General features: G+C 35.9%; 5 protein-coding genes across 5 annotated transcripts; 4 read left to right on the top strand and 1 right to left on the bottom strand.

Moving 5' to 3' along the window:
* The first annotated feature begins 86 nt into the window (after positions 1–86).
* Daao1 (D-amino acid oxidase 1) lies at positions 87–1436 on the top strand. Its single transcript, XM_088035793.1, has 3 exons — positions 87–427; positions 472–595; positions 644–1436. The coding sequence occupies exons 1-3, from the start codon at positions 168–170 to the stop codon at positions 1331–1333; spliced, it is 1074 nt and encodes a 357-aa protein (XP_087891919.1). The 5' UTR covers positions 87–167; the 3' UTR covers positions 1334–1436.
* Positions 1437–1528: 92 nt separating this feature from the next.
* On the top strand, positions 1529–8660 carry pcm (5'-3' exoribonuclease pacman). The gene is made up of 22 exons (XM_088035788.1): positions 1529–1663; positions 2480–2684; positions 2734–2820; positions 2873–3478; positions 3525–3698; positions 3747–3867; positions 3916–4076; positions 4189–4287; positions 4338–4453; positions 4502–5305; positions 5350–5463; positions 5519–5795; positions 5843–6273; positions 6324–6516; positions 6565–6868; positions 6917–7209; positions 7254–7325; positions 7371–7511; positions 7558–7764; positions 7815–7940; positions 7990–8256; positions 8302–8660. The coding sequence occupies exons 3-22, from the start codon at positions 2746–2748 to the stop codon at positions 8383–8385; spliced, it is 4665 nt and encodes a 1554-aa protein (XP_087891914.1). The 5' UTR covers positions 1529–1663; positions 2480–2684; positions 2734–2745; the 3' UTR covers positions 8386–8660.
* A 94-nt stretch (positions 8661–8754) lies between these two features.
* On the top strand, positions 8755–9640 carry CSN8 (COP9 signalosome subunit 8). Its single transcript, XM_088035797.1, has 4 exons — positions 8755–8940; positions 9009–9079; positions 9128–9309; positions 9362–9640. The coding sequence occupies exons 1-4, from the start codon at positions 8884–8886 to the stop codon at positions 9610–9612; spliced, it is 561 nt and encodes a 186-aa protein (XP_087891923.1). The 5' UTR covers positions 8755–8883; the 3' UTR covers positions 9613–9640.
* A 20-nt stretch (positions 9641–9660) lies between these two features.
* On the top strand, positions 9661–10958 carry RabGGTa (Rab geranylgeranyltransferase subunit alpha). The gene is made up of 5 exons (XM_088035794.1): positions 9661–9805; positions 9850–10085; positions 10136–10341; positions 10386–10703; positions 10754–10958. Exons 1-5 carry the CDS (start codon positions 9737–9739, stop codon positions 10891–10893), a joined length of 969 nt encoding a protein of 322 aa, XP_087891920.1. The 5' UTR covers positions 9661–9736; the 3' UTR covers positions 10894–10958.
* On the bottom strand, positions 10890–15911 carry Oseg5 (intraflagellar transport protein Oseg5). The gene is made up of 12 exons (XM_088035791.1): positions 15823–15911; positions 15673–15773; positions 15170–15617; positions 13704–13931; positions 13282–13655; positions 13070–13233; positions 12820–13017; positions 12514–12775; positions 12147–12330; positions 11766–11905; positions 11088–11211; positions 10890–11035 (listed from the first exon to the last, which is right to left on the bottom strand). Exons 2-12 carry the CDS (start codon positions 15765–15767, stop codon positions 10973–10975), a joined length of 2280 nt encoding a protein of 759 aa, XP_087891917.1. The 5' UTR covers positions 15768–15773; positions 15823–15911; the 3' UTR covers positions 10890–10972.
* Between the last annotated feature and the right edge of the window lie 3047 nt (positions 15912–18958).

The following is an 18958-nucleotide window of genomic DNA, read 5'->3' as shown; positions in this document are numbered from 1 at the left end:
TATACATATAGACCCAAGAAACAAACATTTACTACTCCTATAAGTTTGAAAAAAAATTGAGAAATCAGTCATGCGCACTTGTTAAGTAACTAGATCTGTGAAGGTCAATGACAATTATCTGATAGGTCAAAATGTTAACAAACACACTGATAAAGAAAATGCAGTAGATGGAGTGGGAGAGTACTTCAGATTATCTGTCTCTTTCGGTGGTCGATAGTTTGAATTCCAAAATGTCCGATCTAAATATAGCCGTCTTGGGAGCTGGTGTGGTAGGTCTAACAACAGCATTTCAGCTAAAAAATGAATTTAGAAACGCCAACATTAGCATCGTTTCCGAGAAATTTGTGGAAGATACTACCAGCTACGTGGCTGCAGGACTTTTTCGACCAGGAGCTGGTTTTACAGGTCCGACCGAAGACATCACCAGGTAACACGCCATCATAAATTATGATGTAACTTTGTAACTGCTAGGAAGTGGATCAACGAATCTTACAATTATTGGGATGCCATTCGTGACACAGGTGAAGGAAGCTTGGCAGGAATTACACAATTATCTGGATATCTCTTTTCTAGTGAACATGCCGGCATTGTTAGAGTAAGTTGTCTTAATTTCACAACTTGCGCATTGAAGCCTTTTTATTAGAATGCGTATATAGAGAAGTTGGTTCCTTTGTACCGCCAAGCAACTGAAGAAGAACTTCACTTGTGTCCCGGAAATTGGAAATATGGGTCTTTTTTCACCACTCTTTTAATTCAATCTTCTATTTACCTACCCTGGATAACTTCAAAGTTACAAAAACAAGGAGTTAACGTCATTTCTAAGAAAGTAGACACGTTTTCAGATTTGAATACATACGACGTGGTGGTAAACTGCACCGGACTTGGAGCAAAATTCTTATGCAACGACAATAAACTAGTGCCAATCAGAGGTCAAGTTCTTAAAGTAGCAGCTCCATGGATTAAGACATTTTTCTATGGAAATTTCGACACATACATTATTCCAGGATTTGACTCTATAACTTTGGGGGGTTGTCGACAGTACGATTCGTACGATCTCAATGTAAATAAATATGACAGTCTTTCAATTAGAGAAAGATGTGAGGCGTTGGTGCCAAGTTTAAAAGGGGCTAAAGTTGTTGCTGAGAGAGTTGGGTTGAGACCTCATAGAGCCGAAGTGAGAGTTGAAAAAGAGATTAAAATGGTGGATAATAGGAGGGTGAAAATTGTACATAATTATGGGCATGGAGGGTATGGAGTAACGACAGCTCCAGGGACGTCTTTGTTTGCTGTAAATCTAGTCAGGGAAACCCTGGCAGGAAGTAGTAAATTGTAATGTAATGTTTTCTCTATTCATGTTTGATTTTATTTGTACAAAAATTTATTATTAAGTACTTATTAAGAATTAAAAAGGAGCCAATATAACCAATACAACATGATTTGATAATATTCGTTTCTTTATGAGTTGAATCAGTTCTCTTATCTTTGTGCGTTGTTTTGTTCACTTCGATAAGATAAAAGTTCAAGAAAAGTTTATTTAAATAGAGTGTCTTGTTTTTGTCCGTGTAAAACAATTCTGAAAAAAGCATAATTGCGCTTTAATTAAAGTTACCATCTAGGACGAGCTCTGGGCTACGCTGGTCGGACATTGGGGTCGATTTTGGAGGTAAAACAAATCTCACATTTTCATAAGGAAAACATTGTGAGTGTTCATAAGTTTATCTTGCAAATAAACACAAGCGTATAAAAATTTCAAAGTTTTATAACTAAATTCGCAGTCTGAAATAAGTTTAATACATTTTTTTAAAGTAATAATTTTTGTGAAATCCTGCGTAAAGTGAGTATCAATAACTTAATAAGTAATTTATTAATACCTTATAAGACCCTATTTAATATATAAAATTGCTACCTTAAAATTTGCTATCCGAAATTTTAATCACTCCTAATTCATTTCTTGATGTACGGGAAAAATTAAGACAGTTTTGAATTCTGCGTAAAAAAAGTGTAATAATTTACTTCAATTTGCTCGAAAATAAGCGACAAAATAACCGCAGTAAGTATACACAATTTGTTAAAAAAAAATAAAAAAAAATTTTGGATTTCGGAATTCTAAGAATTTTTAGCAAAAATTCCAGAAAATGGAAGGCAAAAAACGCATCTCTCTATCAGTCGGAGTTTCCGAGAAATAGAGCACCGATATTTTCAGAGCTTCGAAATTTCAAATGCTTTTTTCATTCAGTTTTTTGTTAACGAACGGGAAAAATTATGAGTTTTGAATTCAGTGTGAAATTTACGTAAAATGAGCTTAAATAAGGTAAATTTTTTGCACAAATAAATTTAATATTGACTGAAATAGAAACAAACTGAAACTTCTTCGGTTTCATATTTTTATTTTATCAGTGATTAAATTCAGGATAAAAAATGGCTTCGTATTATAATAAAAAACCGATATGATATGATTTCAATTTTTGAATCTTCACAGGAACGAAGTTGTCTTTGCAAAAACAAAATTTGCAGCAGTGGCGCCACATAGTTTTGACCTGTCAAACTCTCATTGGCGTTATTTTTGTGTGGTTATGTTCACGTGAATGTCAAAAAAGTAATGTTGACGGTTATCCAAGCATTTGTACTTAGCACTTTTCGTTTGACTATTTTTTTCAATTTCACTTTTCTTTGTTCATTCTAAGGTAAGTGGTTGTGTCGTGTTTCTAAAATAGTAAACAAAACATCTTCTAGGAAATTGTAGCCATGGGGGTTCCCAAATTTTTCAGGTATATCAGCGAACGGTACCCATGTCTGAGCGAGTTTGTGAGGGAATACCAGGTAAGTTTACATTTTTATTGAAAAAAAAACACCACTGATTCCTTGTTTGCAGATTCCAGTCTTTGACAATCTTTATCTGGACATGAACGGGATTATCCACATGTGTTCCCATCCAGATGATAACAATCCCCATTTTCGTATTACCGAAGAGAAGATATTCACAGACGTCTTTCACTACATTGAAGTTTTATTTTCTATGATCAAACCTCAGAAAGTATTTTTCATGGCTGTGGATGGAGTTGCTCCCAGAGCAAAAATGAACCAGCAAAGAGGGCGCAGATTCCGATCTGCCAAAGAAGCAGAAAAACTTGAAAAAGAAGCTATGAGAAAGGGGGAAAAACTACCTGATGCTGAACGTTTTGATTCAAACTGTATAACCCCTGGAACTCCATTTATGGCTAGATTACATGAACAGTTGAAATATTTTGTTGTTAAAAAAATTTCCACTGACAAAACATGGAAGAAATGTAAGGTGATCTTGTCAGGTCAAGAAACGCCAGGTGAAGGGGAACATAAAATTATGGATTATATTAGGTATATTAGATCTCAGCCTGGTTATGATCCAAACACGCGACATTGCTTGTATGGATTAGATGCAGATCTCATTATGCTGGGTCTATGTACTCATGATCCACATTTTTCTTTGCTTCGTGAAGAAGTAAGATTGTGCAAAATGTTGAAATTTTTGCTAACTTTTTTTTTAGGTCAAGTTTGGGAGAAAAGCCAAACGCAGTAATGTACCTGAGGAGATAAGATTTTATCTGTTACATTTATCACTAATGAGAGAGTACTTAGAAATGGAATTTTCATCATTAAAAGAAGTTTTAAAAAATTCAGATCAACTGAAATTTGATATAGAAAAAATTATTGACGACTGGGTAAGATCTTCTTGTCAGCTTATTTAAGTTAAAACTTGTATTTTCTAGATCCTCATGGGATTTTTAGTGGGGAATGACTTTATCCCTAATTTACCCAACTTGCATATTGCAAATGGAGCTTTGCCTTTGTTGTACAAGGCTTATATGGAGGTTTTACCTACTCTGGATGGTCTGTTTCTTTAAGAATCAAGAAACATTAATTTATAATCAATTGTAGGCTATATAAACGAGTCAGGGACACTAAACTTGGAAAGATTTGAGAAATTCATGAAGAAGTTGGGAGATATTGATGTGAAAAATTTTGAGGAAGTTCAAGACGATTTGTTGTACATGGAAATGAAAACTGGGAGGAAACAGACGTTTCACACTGCCGTTCATGTGAGCAAAATTTTTTATTTGATTTTAAATGAAATGCGCATCTTGAGTCACTTGTAATATTTCACCCAAGAAGAAAGGCGGGAAATTTAAAATCTAAATTATTCTTCCACAGACAAAGCCGCATGCTGACGACGACAATGACACCACCGACGGCCAAGAATTCAAAAAGGACTCTGCCTTAGCTGCCTTAATCGCCGCCACAGACGCATTGGTATGTTCTCTTTCAGTTTATCCATAAATAAGCTTCATTTCGTATTAAAGGACGTGTCTTCTGAAGACGAGTCAGACCAGATGAGTTCTACAACCGAAGACGAAGCATTTAAGTGTTTCAAAGATGAATACTACAGAAATAAGCTAGAATTCCAAAAAGTCACCCCGTAATTACCCCGTGTCCGGTCATTTTTACTATTAATGATTCTTTTTAGTGAGGTAATGAGAGATCAGGCCGAGGGCTACGTGCGAGCGATTCAGTGGAACTTAAACTATTACTATAACGGTGTTTGTTCTTGGTCTTGGTTTTACCCTCACCATTACTCGCCGTACATTTCTGATATCAAAGGTTTTTCGAACTTAAAGATTGATTTCGAGCTCGGACAACCGTTTAAACCATATGAACAGTTATTAGCCGTCCTCCCTACTGCCAGTAAAAATCTCTTACCCGAATGCTATCACGACTTAATGACCAATGATAATTCTATAATTAAGTCGTACTATCCTGAAGAGTTTCAAACTGACTTGAACGGGAAACGACAAGAGTGGGAAGCGGTGGTTTTAGTGCCTTTTATTGACGAGAACACTCTTCTTGATGCTATGAAATCGCGCAACGTGCTTCTAAGTCCCGAAGAAGCCAAACGAAACCAGCATGGACCGATGTTGATTTATGAATTCTCTGACGAAAATTTTGGAGTTTACGAAGCTCCTGAGTACTTCCCGAAAATAATGAGCCATGCCAAATGCACTCCTGTTAAAATCGAGGATATTAGAGTCCCCCGGGAAAAACTTATAAAAGGGGCGTATCCTGGAGCACGGTTTGATGTTTTCTATCCCGGTTTCCCAACTCTCAAGCATCTCAAATACGAAAGTCGGTTAAGAAACGCGAAGGTTAAAGTTTTTGAAATGGCCAGTCGCAATGAAAATATGATTTTGAAGCTTCTACCGTGCGACTTAGATCCGTTTAAGATTTTGGGGGAGATTATTTGGGTTGGATGGCCCCATCTCATTGAGGCTAAGTAAGTTTTTAAAATCGCCAGAGTCTCGTTATATTCGCTTGTAGAGTTGTTGCAGTCTCTGATAAGAAACAAAGATACGTGTTTTCCAAAGATGAGAGTCAAGGATATAAAGTTGAACCGACGCAGTTCGACAGAGAAATAGAAGGGGTAACCCACCAGTAAGTACTTTAATAAAACTGAGAATCATTGGTGTAAGTGTAAGTTTTCTTTTAGTTATAGAGATCGCATGGGGATAGAGTTTGGGGACACGGAATTCCTAGTACATGTGCAGCTCATGTCGGGTAGAAAATACGTTTTCACATCAGGGAGAAGAGTGTCTCTAGAAAAACAGTTTTCACGAATACTAGCGCACTATCCTTTACAAAGCGTTGTCGCCAATATTGTCGCGCATGATGAGTACAAATCTAATTTCACAGACATCACCGATGTGTTTCCTGAAGGAAGTACATGCTTCTCGCTTACTCATCCTCATTATGGATCCCAGGGCGAAGTAAGATTTGCCACTCACGTAATATAAAGTTCATGGCGCGCTTTCAGATCTTGGACAGCACGGAAACTCTTAAAAACAATCAACTGAAGGTACAGTTACATGTTTTTGAAGAACCCGACTTTGCCGCAGCACTACAAATTGACTCAGACTTAAAAAACAGCTACATGAACCTTACAAACGCCGCTAGTCAGTTGGCGATCTCAAATTACGTGTTTTCGAGGATTACAGGCTCTTTGTTCGTACAAACACCAAACTTAGAGGGTTGTTTCAAGTCTGTTAATATCGGGTTGGATTTGAAATTTAATAAGAAAAATCAGGAAACGCCCGGCTATACAAGGAAGCTTGGTACTACGTGGTTTTATACGGATAAAGCTGTAAAACTTGTTAGAACGTACATTGAGAGGTACCCTGAAGTGTTTGAGTATCTCTACAACAGTAATGATGACGAGATTATGGCGGATGTAATTTTCCAATCAGGGTCAGTATAAAGAGACAAAAAAAGTGTGTTGCAAGTTTTTTTATTTGTAGGAGCGAAGAAAAGGTGAAAAGTATTCAAGTTTGGTTGAGAACACTGCCAACGCATAATATCGAAAGACGAGTTTGTGGCAGTTCCGTTCTAGAGCCAGAGGTTGTAAAAAAAATTGAGCAACTCGTGGATGAGAAGTTGCAGGAAGCTTCAAAGGATCTTGTAATGCAGCTTAAACCGCAGTTTTTGTACAAAGTAAGCAGACAAAATGGTGGATGCGCCAGGTCTAAAATACTCTTACAGCCGGAAATCCAGACCGGAAACTTGGCTCCAGATCCCTTCGCCCGGACCGAAGTATTCGATCGAATCGTCAACGTGCGAGAAGGTGTCACTGTTCCTTTAGGCTCTAAGGGTACAGTAATCGCCGTCCACAAGTCGAGTGTCGTTAGTAACACCGACGAAATGTTTGACATTGTATTTGATAAACCATTTGCCGGAGGAATGGTAATAAATTGTTCAGAGCACAAAGGATATCGGTTACCGAAGAGTTCGTTCATTAATCTCACGTACGGGAAAAGGCAGATGGAACAAAAGACCGGAGTTCCAGGTTCGATTCCACTTTTTTTTATTACTATTTGTAACAACAGTTTGGTAGGTGCTTTGAGAGCTTTGGCTAAAGAAAGACATAATGGGAACCCCTTCAATCCCGCGCTTCCTGCGGGAAACTTCAATCTCAAACAACAAAATTCTGCGTTTGCGTCGTTTAATAAAGTTTCACCTAATTTAACGCCACAGTATAATAAGGGTTTTCAACAGAATTATCAGCCTAAGACGTATCAACAACGAGACTCTGGATTTGATCAACAGAGGCATAAGAACACGTTCCAGTATATGACAGATTTCTCCATGGGTGACCCAAGGATTAACAAAGAGAATTCGGCTTATAGAGTACGTTTAATAGAAAAAAATTAGTCGTAATGAGAAATTTTTAGAGGAATCCTGCGAACGGTCAGAATAGGCAACAGCCGGCGATAGGAGGCGCATCTACGGCTTCTAATTCAAAAGTAAGTGCCGTTTTCAGACACATTTTTTACTAACAAGTTTTTTAGCCAAAAACTGAAGTGGACACGGACTTCCTGAAGAAAATACTTAACATTCAGAACACCCATAATACGGCAAAACCAAACAGTGGCCCTCCACAAAGAGATATCCCGCGGGAGCCTCCTAAACCTAAGCCACATCATAGCCCCGTTAGTTCTCCCACATTTTAATTCGTAAAAATATTTTTGTTTTTAGGCTTGCCCAAATGCCACCACGAGATTATTGTCTTTTTATCAATCAAATATGTTGGGTTGTCCTATATACACATATCTGGAGGAAGCCAACGGAGTTCGAGCACAAGTGGCCTTACCAAACGGTAAAATTCTCTTTGGCAAATCTGCCGTATCAAGAGAAGAAGCCAGTGAAAACGTAGCTCAAGATGCACTAAACATCCTTCAAAGTGTAATAACTCGTCAATAATTCAATTCGGCGTTTTAATTGTTGCTTTACAGCCAAAATCGCGGTCAATGAAAGAGGGACTTCCCTTGCAATTTCCAGTGCCTCCCACGAAATGGGTGCAGGGTCCACAATCACGAAACACGCTGCCGTCGCAAGTTTTTGTAAACAAGTCCTACCAGGTTGTTCTTTTTTAGTTTTCATGCAGTTTTACATCGTTTTTTTTTTTAGATGAGGCCCCATCAAAACACGTCAATGGGTGACTACTCTAGAAGAGAAGCAGAGGCTAATTTTAGTGGTCACGCCAGTGCGCAAAACTTTCCCAAATCGCGTACGAATGTTGCTAATCCAAATTTTATCCCCCTTCAGGCTTTAAAGAAAAAACAAAGTAACAGAGCTGCATCAAATGTAAATAGGAATTATAGTGGTACCTCACAGGGTACAAAAATAGAAAAGAATGATTCAGCGTCAAATGTTCAAACCGCGAGTTATTCGAAGGTGAGAACTGAAAGTTTAAGGACTCTTAGATATGTGTTTTTTCAGGGTTATGGAGCCAGTCCTAAGGAAAGGAATGACAAATCAGGAGGGCCCAGAAAAACTAGAATTGCAGCGAATTTTAACAAGTAGATTTTACTGATTACGTGTTTTTATGACTTATTTAGATTTTACGTTTATGGTTTAATTACAGACAAAGAGACGCAGTTTTAGGAGTATTGATAAGAATATAAATTTTAAAATTTGATGAAAAGAAAGTTTTGTTTACAGAGGATTTCTTCCAACTTTATTCGTTTTTTTTTTTCTTGACGTAGGTTGTTAGCAGTATGTATCGTGAAACAACTGTGATATAGTACTGTTAATTTACTGTATGTAAACAAATTTTCTATTAAAGTGTGAAATGATAATTTTGTATTAAAGTTGGGATGAGACGGAAGTTTTACTCGTCAAATTTTTTAATTCAAATATTCCCGCGCCTGTGCTCGTGGCTGGCGTCGCATAACGATCTTATCCGACCGTTCAGATTTTTGGCATTTGGCTTGTTGGTGCTTAATAAAAACGAAAAATGTATTTATGAGTTTTACAGTAAGTATATGTTAAAACATTACTTTCAGCGTAAGTTTACGCAAAATGGTGTCCAGTGATATAACGAAACTAGCCGAAGATTTAGAAAAGCAAGAGTTGGAAGTAAGTTTAAATGGCGAGGCAATTTAACCTAAAAGTTGTCATTTTAAAGCAATTTACGTTGTTTTTAGGCTCAAAATGGGGTTGCAACACCACAAGTATATGAACAATTGTTAGCTGTTTATTTATACGAAAACGACTTGTAGGTATCACAGGTTTTCTTCATGTTATAACTGGCAATTGATTGTAGATGCAATGCCAAGTATTTATGGAAGCGTATCCCAGCTTCAATTAAGGCATCTACCCCTGAGCTAAACAATATTTGGACTGTGGCTCAGCACATGTGGAAGAGGGATTTCCCGGGGATTTATAAAGCCTTGAACGCGGTGACTTGGTCTGATTCTATTGCTAATATAATGAAACAAGTTGAAGGTAGAATAATTTATTTGACGTGACCACGTTTTAGTGTGTTTTGGATTTTTAGACAGAGCAAGAAGTAGATCTGTAGATTTAATAGCACAAGCTTATTCATCAATAACATTAGATACTGTTTCTGCAATGACTGGTTTGCCACCTGATATTTGTGCAGCTGCTTGCGTGGAAAGGGGCTGGCAAGTGGAAGCCGACACTAGAATGGTTCATCCTGTTAGACCAATTTCAGAGACTTCTGGTCAGACAAGTAGTGAAGACCAGTTGTATAAATTGACAGATTTTGTATCATTTCTTGAAAATTAAATTGTATTTTCTTTGTTTTATAAGTTAATTGTAAGGTATAATATTTCAGTACAGAAAAATGACCCTTTTGTTTTATTTAAAAAAAGTGCTCGACGTCGATGACGGACACTTTTTATTTTGACAGATGTCAAATCATTTATTGAGGTTAGAATCAACGTCAACTGCCACTTTTGTACACAAATTTAATAAAATGGTATTTATTTTCCTATTCGAATCCAAATAACACGTTTATTGCAGCATGGAAGAATAAAAGTCCGTACCACTGAAGAACAGAAATTGCAGAAGCACAAAGAGCAGCAAAAGAAATTGGCCACTTATCGTATGGGGATGAAACAGATTCTTTCTACGCGAAACGCTGATAATTATGACCCAAGTTCCTTAGCCTTAAGTGCCCAACTCCTCATAGTGAATCCTGATATTTACACTTTGTGGAATTACAGAAAGGAGGTTGTCCTCATGGAGATTCAAAACAGGTAACAGGGCAACACCCATTCAAGTCTGACTCACAAAATCACTTTGGTAGTAAAAAAGACGAAATTTGCGACGACGAACAACTAATCACCTTCTGTGAAAATGAGTTGAGGCTGACTGAGCAGTGTCTCATAGCAAATCCAAAGTCCTATGGTTCTTGGCATCATCGCTATTGGATTTTAAACCATCACCCCAAACCAAACTGGCAGCGGGAGTTTGATTTATGTACCAAGTATTTGTCTATAGACGACAGAAATTGTGAGTAGATTTTCCAGAGTAACGAAATTTTAACATTTTTGTAGTCCATGTTTGGGATTTTCGCCGTCTTTTGGTTGCTAAAATTGGCATTCCAATATCAGATGAACTGAATTTTACAACAGAACGCATCAACATAAATTTTTCAAACTATTCTTCATGGCACTACAGGAGCACTCTTGGGCCAGAAGACGTTTCAAATGAATTAACTTTGGTACAAAATGCTGTCTTCACTGATCCTGTGGACTCAAGTGCTTGGTTTTACTTAAGTTGGGTTTTAACTCTTCCTAATCTGAACCAAACTCAGTTAGAGGAGTTGCTGGATGCTTTAGAACAACTTCAGGACTTAGAGCCTGACTGCAAATGTAAAATTCTTTGAATATTGATTACAGGGTTTATTGTAAAATTTTTGCAGGGGTTGTACTCGGCAAGTGTTGGGTGGTTAAAAAACTCGAGGACAAAGAAAAGTGTCTTGGTGACAACTACAAAGAATTAATCAAACTGGATCCTTTACGGGCGGGACGGTATAAGGATATTCTAAAAACACTGGACTAATGTGAAATTTTATTGCACCATGTGATATTTTAACACAAAACACAAAATATGTCGTTTGGGAAGAAGAGTTTTATTGTTTTTATGTCTTTTTCTCCACTTCCATCTTCATTTTTTGATGAATTTTTTCTTCATCAAGTTGTACCTAAAAACATTTTTGAATAGAAAGGAACTAACTTTACGAGGATCGCATTTACATTATCTTTGATAACCAAAAATTTTTCATCAGTTTCTGATTTTCCTAAGTTTTCCAAGTATTTCTGGCGCATGTACAGAACGGTATCAATATGCGTTTTGTGCTTTGTCGCTAACTCTAGAGCCCTAAAATGGGTGAAAAATCGTGAATTTGTTTTTAATAAGTTCTATTGCTTTTATGGTGAGATTTTTGTCTCTATTTTTATATTATATTGAGAGATTACTAGACATTAATGATAAATCAGCTCATGTCAGGCTGGACAGGTTCGTAAATGTTTATCTTTAATTAATTTCTACAGATTTGCATTTACAAGGCTAAAAAACCGGATATGCATAGCGAATTTTACAAAAAATTATATGTTTGTCACATTGTTCGAAATTGGCCCATATTTTCAAAACAAAAATATTGTTTCTGCAGTTAATTACGTTTTCCAATTTAGCAAAGACCAGACAGAATTAAATAAAAACAAATGAACGGGTGTAACTTTAATCACGAAGTTAATTTCTACAGTCTACAATTGCAGTGTGTTCGTTAGGAGCTCGGACGCGAGTTTTTTGTATGTGCGCTAAAAAATGTTGAATTTAATTATTTAGAAAAAACAGAGTCACAAATGCACACTAACTTTCGTATATGCATCTTTCGTGGCAATGAATTATTAAATTCTTAGTAAGTTTCTTACCGCCCCCAGTTATACATTGTGATGTTATTGTAAATAGCTTGAAAAACCATTCCATTATGGAGAAGAATCGATTCAGCTTCTTGAGCGGCGCCTCCTAGAAGCGCTATTGCAGCTTTTTGTTGAGATTTCGATAGTAACGTCTATAAAAATATAGATATTTAGAGATTGAACCACAAAGAAAGTCTGTTCTTATACAGGGTGTACAAGTACGTACAAAGCTCTTAACCACAACATCAGCATCTGTAAAATCGGCACTGTAAAATGAGGGGAACCCGGATTAAAATATTTTTGCCACTTATTTATCAACGTTATTGGCCTCGCTCGGTTAAAAAACTTAACTATTTATCAAGAAATAATAGGACAACTCAACTTGATACTTACTTTAACATGTTGGATATAGAAAACTGTATCGAAATGATTAATTTTGGCAAAAGCCTCCTCGGCGATATCGATGACATCAGCATTAGATTGAATAGACAAAACGGCTAAGCAGGCCCACAAAGTTTGTTCTTTAACAGACCTGCATAAATTCAGGGCGTTCGTCCATTTACTGTCTTGAATATATCTGAAAACAGAAATTTAATTAGAAAAAGAACCGAATTCGGCATCCAAGTTGTAAAGCCGGTGAAAACTGCTGCTACTAGAAAATTCAATTTATTTTTTCCGATCCAAACTTTTGACCCGTTGCACTTTAAGCTCCATTTACTACTTCGAGAAACATTTACATATAATGAAAAGATGTAATAACCTGTGTAATATTGAAGGAAACGGAGAAATAGGAACATTAATTAAAGATCCATCAGCTCTGCGAACTGAGACAGAATTGCCAACAAAATCGTTAATTCTTGGATTACGCCCCAATTCAGGCGACCCATATTGCATTGAGCACAGTTTAAGTAAGGATGAATTAAAAGCAGCGGTTGGGCAATACCACACAACCAATTGAGTATCTTGAATGGTAGCTATAAGATTGGCTTCGGTGTTCCATTGAAAGGACTCGGTTTTGCGCCCTGAAAAAAGGTGTGACGTCAAGTTGCGATTTAATTGTTCATACCGAGTTTATAAAACGTCTTGTTGTTGCTTCGCGCTGAAACGACATACAAGTCTTTCGTTTTATCCGTCAGTGCTAAATTCCTCGAGTTGCTTGGGCCCCATTGATCTAGAGCGATTTGAATGATTCCCATTGAATGTTGAATAGTCGATGTGGTATCACTTGAAGCTCGAGAGCTACTTAAATCAATCACGTGAAGAACTGAAATATAAATGAGTCAATATTATAACATTAACTAGATTAAAAAAGATACTTTTAGGATCCACGCAGTCTCTCACTACTAATGTGTCCGGAGCTAAGCTAATCTGAGATAATCGTAAAGAATCCAATCTCATGTTGGGCCATCTCGGAGAAGCTATAAGTCTGCCTTGATAATTATAAATCCCGATGTTGTTCTTTTCCACCAGAAGCATGTGTCTGAAAGTACATGTTTTTATAATGCATAAAATTAAAATATGGCTGTACTTGTCTGAAAGTAGCAATAAAATCACTGATCCATCTTTCAGGTCGAAAATGGCAGGGGTGTTCCAGTTATTAGTGTTGTAAATGTAGCATTGTGTCGGTGTTGTAACAACCAAATGTGAATATTTTATTGCTAATTGTATTACTCTTTCTGGTAATTCGAGTTGTTCAAACGTGTCATCGCTAACATTTCTAACAGTTACAGTTTTACGTTCAGTGACTGAAGCAGTAAAATTCATGTAGTGAACGTGTCTTTCGACAATATGAGCAAAGAAAACGTGTCCATTAGCGCAAGCTCCAGCCAACTGTGTACCATCACCAGACCAAGACATTTTATAGATGCATCCAGTATTAGGTTTTTCTAGACATCTTGACCACTACAAACCAAAAATTATTATTGAATTATATTATCTAAGATACTTAACTCCGGAATAATCGCACAGCCGAATTGTGTTGTAAGAGCTTACGGCAAAGAGATCTCCATTTGGAGCCCAAGCTATGGATGTAATGTGATTATCATGTAAGCCGCTGGAAAATAATTGTCGTCCTTGACTATCCCAGACTCGGTATCGACAATCTTCACCACCAGAAACTATTAGTTCGGAAGCTGCACTCCAAGCGAGACATAAAACTAGCTCTTCGTGAGCTTTCCACTGAGGAAGAAAAACCCGAGTGAATTTAAAGCGGAAAATTAACAGAACGGTTATATTGACTACTAATAGTTTCCGCCACTTGATGTTTACACTCCTCAAAAGTACTTTGCTAAGAAATAAGTTTGAAATTGTATAAACCGACCAACAGTTTACTCAAACTCAAAGAGAGCTCTAAATTTTAGTCCTTCCATTACGAAGCAATTAAGAACGAAGTGAGGAATAAATCCATTACAGAATTACTCAGAATTGCTCTCTTTTTATTTTCCAATCAATTTTTCTGTTTCTCTTATCTTTGCTCAGTTAAAAAGTGTTGCTTATTGTTGTTTTGCAATATTAAAGCTCGAATTTATTCTCTTTATTTCCATCGCTCTCTATAAATTCGCGATTACCTAATTCAATATTCAAAATTTGTTGGCACTATTTTATTTAATTAAAAATGTTACGGCGATCGGTTTTATTACATTTTATTTTACATTATAAACCGCATTTTAGTGAATTTACACAGTCATTACGGTGCGGATATTGTAATTTCATAAAGTACTCTTTAATTTATTCCCACTTGTAACATTTGTGGAAAAGTCACATTAAAATTCAATTTCGTGATATTTGTTATGTTTTATCTACCAAATATATGTAAAAACGTACTTTTAAAGCCGATGTACCTGTTTTGCTCAGCTATTCAAATATCAAGTGAAATTGAAAAAATCGAGAAATGACTATTAATTGATTTCTTTGTTTTTTTTTATTTACTGATGAGGGCTGATAAGGATATTTTGATTTCACCACAGTGGTGATTTTTCCTTTCCAAAAAAAAACAAAATTTCTAAAATTTGAATTTTGAGGTTTACAGTTTTGAATTTCCGCACGATTCTTAAATACGCAATTAAGAATTAGCAATTTCAAAGAATCGATCAGTTATTCCACTAACAGTAAAAACGGTAAATCTGAGAAGCTACAGAATAATATAACACTTTTGAACCGCATAAGACTGACGATTGAAACAAATTAAATAAATCGGGAAATTGAAGACGTTACTCCGTATAAAATTGTGTTAAGTTACTCAGTGAATTTATCTGATTAGCATTTTCTTAACTCATCACTCGGTGCAAGTAGTTGTTGTTTTTGGTTTATAAACTACTTAAATAAAATTACGGAAATCGTGCGATGAATAACAACTCTTGAACAAACTCCTTCGCTTGAATTACAAATAAAAAATCAATGATTCCCAAATTACGTACCCTTAAAGGTTTAGTGTTGGGTGCTAGTTGTTTTACGACAATGAATTTTCCTTGTGTATAAGCAATGCTTTGACTATCAGGAGCCCAAGCGGCCCCATACACTGAATTATCACTTGATACAACAATAGATCTCAACATTCCACTTCTAGACCATATCTTAATACAGCCATCTTCTCCAGCGGTCAAAAGGCCTGCCCCATCATTGCCCCATTGCCCCACAAGAATAGCTCCTTTATGTGCCTCAACGCTTCTCTCAATTCTACCCGAGCGATTCATTATATGAAATTTTCCATCAGCTGATGTTATTAATATTAAATCGCCGTGTTTTCCAAGCGCGCCAGTTCTAGGTAGAAACTGCATATCGATTGGATAGAGTTCTTTGTTTAGCTGTGCTATTTTTTTGGACTGCATGTTCGAAACAGACCACGATAATAACTGACCATCATCGCTAAAAAGTGGTGATTTTTTGTGCTTGTTGTGTTAATGGGAGACATCTTTCTTACCCGGCAGAGTAAACTTCTTCAGTGCTGCTCCATCCGATGCAAGTAACCGGAGCGTTGTGCGATGGGTTCTTGGGCAGGGATATTTTAAACTTCATTTTCACCTAATGTTAATTGTGAATGAAACTAAATAAAACAAGGAATACTGTTTACTTTGGGAACTTGAAGTTATGAAGTGCTACGTTTGCTGCGGGCTGTTTGTAACGTGGTTGTTATAGAAACCTTCCAACAGACTGAGCAATATACAACTCGTACAAGTGTTGGGAATCATAAATTTTATATCAAAATTGCCATTTCACTATTTTTCTAGTTTAACTTTAAAAGGATTGCCATAACAAAGTAGACGCAAAACCTATGCAATATTCATTTTGTAAAAACACATTGCATTCGTTAATTTAAGTTTATGAAATAACATGTTTTGAAATAGTCTGATTTAAAAACACATCAAGCTTTTTATACGTATTTTGTAGTCATATTTTATGTAGATCACGCTGGAAAACTAAAATAATTACGTTTTACATTTTCAATAATGCTATTTGAGGGGCTTTCATTTAATATTTCCTTAATTAACAAATTTTAGCATGGACGTGGAAACAAGTTTAATAAATTAAATGCGTGTGCGTGTAGGTGGGCATATCAAGTTGATTATAATTTTTAATTACAACTTTATCTTGTTTATTAAACAGTGTTTTGTGTAATCTAAAAGAGAAAAGTCTAACTTCAAAAGGGTAAAAATATCGATTTGTACGTACATTGGCGGCGAAAAAAAATTTTAGCTTAAAGACATTAATTTTTTTCTCAATTTTTTGTTTTACCAATTAAATCCTTAAATTTCTTTCGCTTGTAATATTATTTTATTAAATTCCTTACACTTATCAATTTTTATTTCTTTATTTTAAACACGGAAATTTAAAGTGAGTTTGCTTAAATCTCTGCTTCTATTAGAAGCCATTTTTAGCTGAAAGTTAATTTTATATTTAATATCGACGCGGCGATATAATAAAAATTTAATAATTAATTTCGCGTCTTACATATTTGGAATAAAAGTACTAAAGTTGGTTGCAATATTTTTTCACATGAACAAAAGTGTAAAACAAGTGAAATTAAATATTTTTAGTCATCTATAATTCAGAATTTGAAATTTGTAGATCTGGATATTTAGCATCTAAATATTTACTAATAAATTACTTGCAGAAATTATGATATATCCTGAATATTGAATGGTCAAGCAAGCGCAGCGAGCTAAAACCCGGGATAGTGTTAAACTCGTGGCGGTTCCATTCACGAATTTACAACCAAAATCGTGGCACTAAAACCAACTATTCTCAAATAATTCATAAACTCCATCCATACAAGTACTCCACAGGAAATGAAACAAACCCGCTTGAAATTTGATTTGACGCAAACTAACTCCGCTACTTATTCAATATTTCAACTCGCCACATTCAAAGAACGATTGGTTATTTGAAACATGACTTGGTACAAATTAATTTAAAAGTTAATTTCAAAGTTAAATCGAAAAGAGGTGCACACAGCTGGTATTAAAGGCAAATAAATACATGTTGACTTTGTAGTTTACCTAGGAGTTTTCCAACTTTGCATTTGTGGTGTACCCGCAAGTTTACATCTTTGTTTCATGTGTAGCAGCATTAACATTTAACATAACAAAGAAGGGTAAGTTGGTAGTGGTAAATGAACGACTAACGAAGATAAACGAATTAGATTTAGCAGTGAGCGAAACTACTGACACTAACGAGTGGAAATTTCATGCGTAATTTAAACGTTGACTGGAATAATTGAATTTTTTATTCGAAATTGTGCTAAGGAGGTTTGAATGAAGCGTTTATTACTTTTTTAATTACATGAACGAATAAATGCGAAGATTAGCATCCAAGTAGTTTAATTAATGATCATTTTGAGATGTTCTATGGAACTTGAATCCTTTCCCAATAATCGCCATGGTATAAATTATGAATTAGTATCTATTATACAGGTATTAGACAAGAGAAGTCGACTTTACAGCAACTAGATGTTTAACTAAGTAGTTTCCCAAGAGAGATCTAGGTTTAAAATAGACGCAAAGTTTTCTTGTTGATAATTTACGGAAATAGGAAAATCGGGATGATCCTGTTAACAATGCTTATGAAAGTTTACGCTTCTAATTACCACAACTGACTTGGAGCATGTTTGGGGATATTGCACAGATTTTCACTCTTGTTTTCCGAGTTGTGGATTTAGAGATCAGAGGCAAAGAAGAAAAAAGATTGCTAAATAGGCTTATCCTGGCGCATCCACCAAAATTACTTATTTGAAAATATGTAGGTAATCCCTCTTCATCTTTCTTTTTAATTTGCAATTTTGACTGAACAGTTCTAGTTTCTACCCAAAAAATTTTAGTATAAAATTAAACCACACCCAGTCGTTCCAACTGTAATAATTCTTTCCAATCGGCAATACCACCCAAAAATGGCAGCTATTCCTGTCACTCACGTATCGTACTTCTGAGGCAACAATGGTCGACAATTCATTAGATTTTACGAACAATAGGGGAGAGGGTGCTTTTCTCATACTCGAGAACACCCCTAACAGGACACGATAAAGTGCATAAAAACCCCGCTGCGTCAATTTAATAATGTTTCCGCTCACACGAGCATTACCCCAACCCATCGTGTTTGTTAGGATTAAATTTTTAGTTCCTTACCGGAAGGAAAATTGTCACTTGCCTAACTACTTTTCGATCAGGAAACTTTTTGTTCGCTTGGTTGAAGTGATGTGGGAAACGTGACAGCAGAAAAGACTAGTTGTATTAATATTTACCTAGTTTGCGCGATGGTGAAGGATAAATACCGGTTTTTACTTAATAAATGATGGCTACGAGAGCTTTAATTAATACAGCTTTAATTAACTCCACCTCAAATATTAGAGAATGCAAATGTACCATGTGCATGATATAGCCGAGATCGAATTCAATATGGTTTGATATATGAGTGTGGTAAGAGTGAAATATTAGCATAATTGTTTCAGACGTATTGTGCGGAATTTGAAATTGACTGACATTTCCCCTTGTTGAACACTGATGGGAGCTTATATTTAATCAGAGCTCGCAGAGGGTGGGACTATCACGTTTGAGATAAATATACAGTTATCCTTTCGAAAGCCTCCAGTAAACAACGGACACACACAAAATAAAATGGAGTTTTTTTAATTCCTATTAACTAAGAAGCTGTGTAACTAAAACATGAAATTAATCTCGCATCCATCTAACTTCTTCAACCTTTGGGCCTTTTGA

The sequence above is a fragment of the Gnatocerus cornutus genome, chromosome 5 (genome assembly GCF_029298725.1).
Source record: "Gnatocerus cornutus isolate USDA-ARS CGAHR chromosome 5, icGnaCorn1.1, whole genome shotgun sequence".
NCBI classification, from domain to species: domain Eukaryota; kingdom Metazoa; phylum Arthropoda; class Insecta; order Coleoptera; family Tenebrionidae; genus Gnatocerus; species Gnatocerus cornutus.
Note: the sequence above shows the minus strand (reverse complement) of the source record. Positions and strands in the feature narration are given on the sequence as shown.

Bases quoted from the DNA above. Each gene is read 5' to 3' on its own strand.
- RabGGTa (XM_088035794.1), top strand. From the start codon at position 9,737: ATGTCAAATCATTTATTGAGGTTAGAATCAACGTCAACTGCCACTTTT. The intron at 9,806-9,849 runs GTATTTATTTTC...CGTTTATTGCAG, and splicing joins TACACAAATTTAATAAAATG to CATGGAAGAATAAAAGTCCG. The intron at 10,704-10,753 runs GTAAAATTCTTT...AAATTTTTGCAG, and splicing joins CTTAGAGCCTGACTGCAAAT to GGGTTGTACTCGGCAAGTGT.
- Oseg5 (XM_088035791.1), bottom strand. From the start codon at position 15,767: ATGAAGTTTAAAATATCCCTGCCCAAGAACCCATCGCACAACGCTCCG. The intron at 13,018-13,069 runs GTATCTTTTTTA...TTTATATTTCAG, and splicing joins AGACTGCGTGGATCCTAAAA to TTCTTCACGTGATTGATTTA. The intron at 11,906-12,146 runs GTAAGTATCAAG...ATATTTTTATAG, and splicing joins TCTATATCCAACATGTTAAA to ACGTTACTATCGAAATCTCA.
- Daao1 (XM_088035793.1), top strand. From the start codon at position 168: ATGGAGTGGGAGAGTACTTCAGATTATCTGTCTCTTTCGGTGGTCGAT. The intron at 428-471 runs GTAACACGCCAT...TGTAACTGCTAG, and splicing joins CCGACCGAAGACATCACCAG to GAAGTGGATCAACGAATCTT. The intron at 596-643 runs GTAAGTTGTCTT...CCTTTTTATTAG, and splicing joins AACATGCCGGCATTGTTAGA to AATGCGTATATAGAGAAGTT.
- CSN8 (XM_088035797.1), top strand. From the start codon at position 8,884: ATGGTGTCCAGTGATATAACGAAACTAGCCGAAGATTTAGAAAAGCAA. The intron at 9,080-9,127 runs GTAGGTATCACA...AATTGATTGTAG, and splicing joins TATTTATACGAAAACGACTT to ATGCAATGCCAAGTATTTAT. The intron at 9,310-9,361 runs GTAGAATAATTT...TTGGATTTTTAG, and splicing joins TATAATGAAACAAGTTGAAG to ACAGAGCAAGAAGTAGATCT.
- pcm (XM_088035788.1), top strand. From the start codon at position 2,746: ATGGGGGTTCCCAAATTTTTCAGGTATATCAGCGAACGGTACCCATGT. The intron at 3,479-3,524 runs GTAAGATTGTGC...CTTTTTTTTTAG, and splicing joins TTTCTTTGCTTCGTGAAGAA to GTCAAGTTTGGGAGAAAAGC. The intron at 5,796-5,842 runs GTAAGATTTGCC...GCGCGCTTTCAG, and splicing joins ATTATGGATCCCAGGGCGAA to ATCTTGGACAGCACGGAAAC.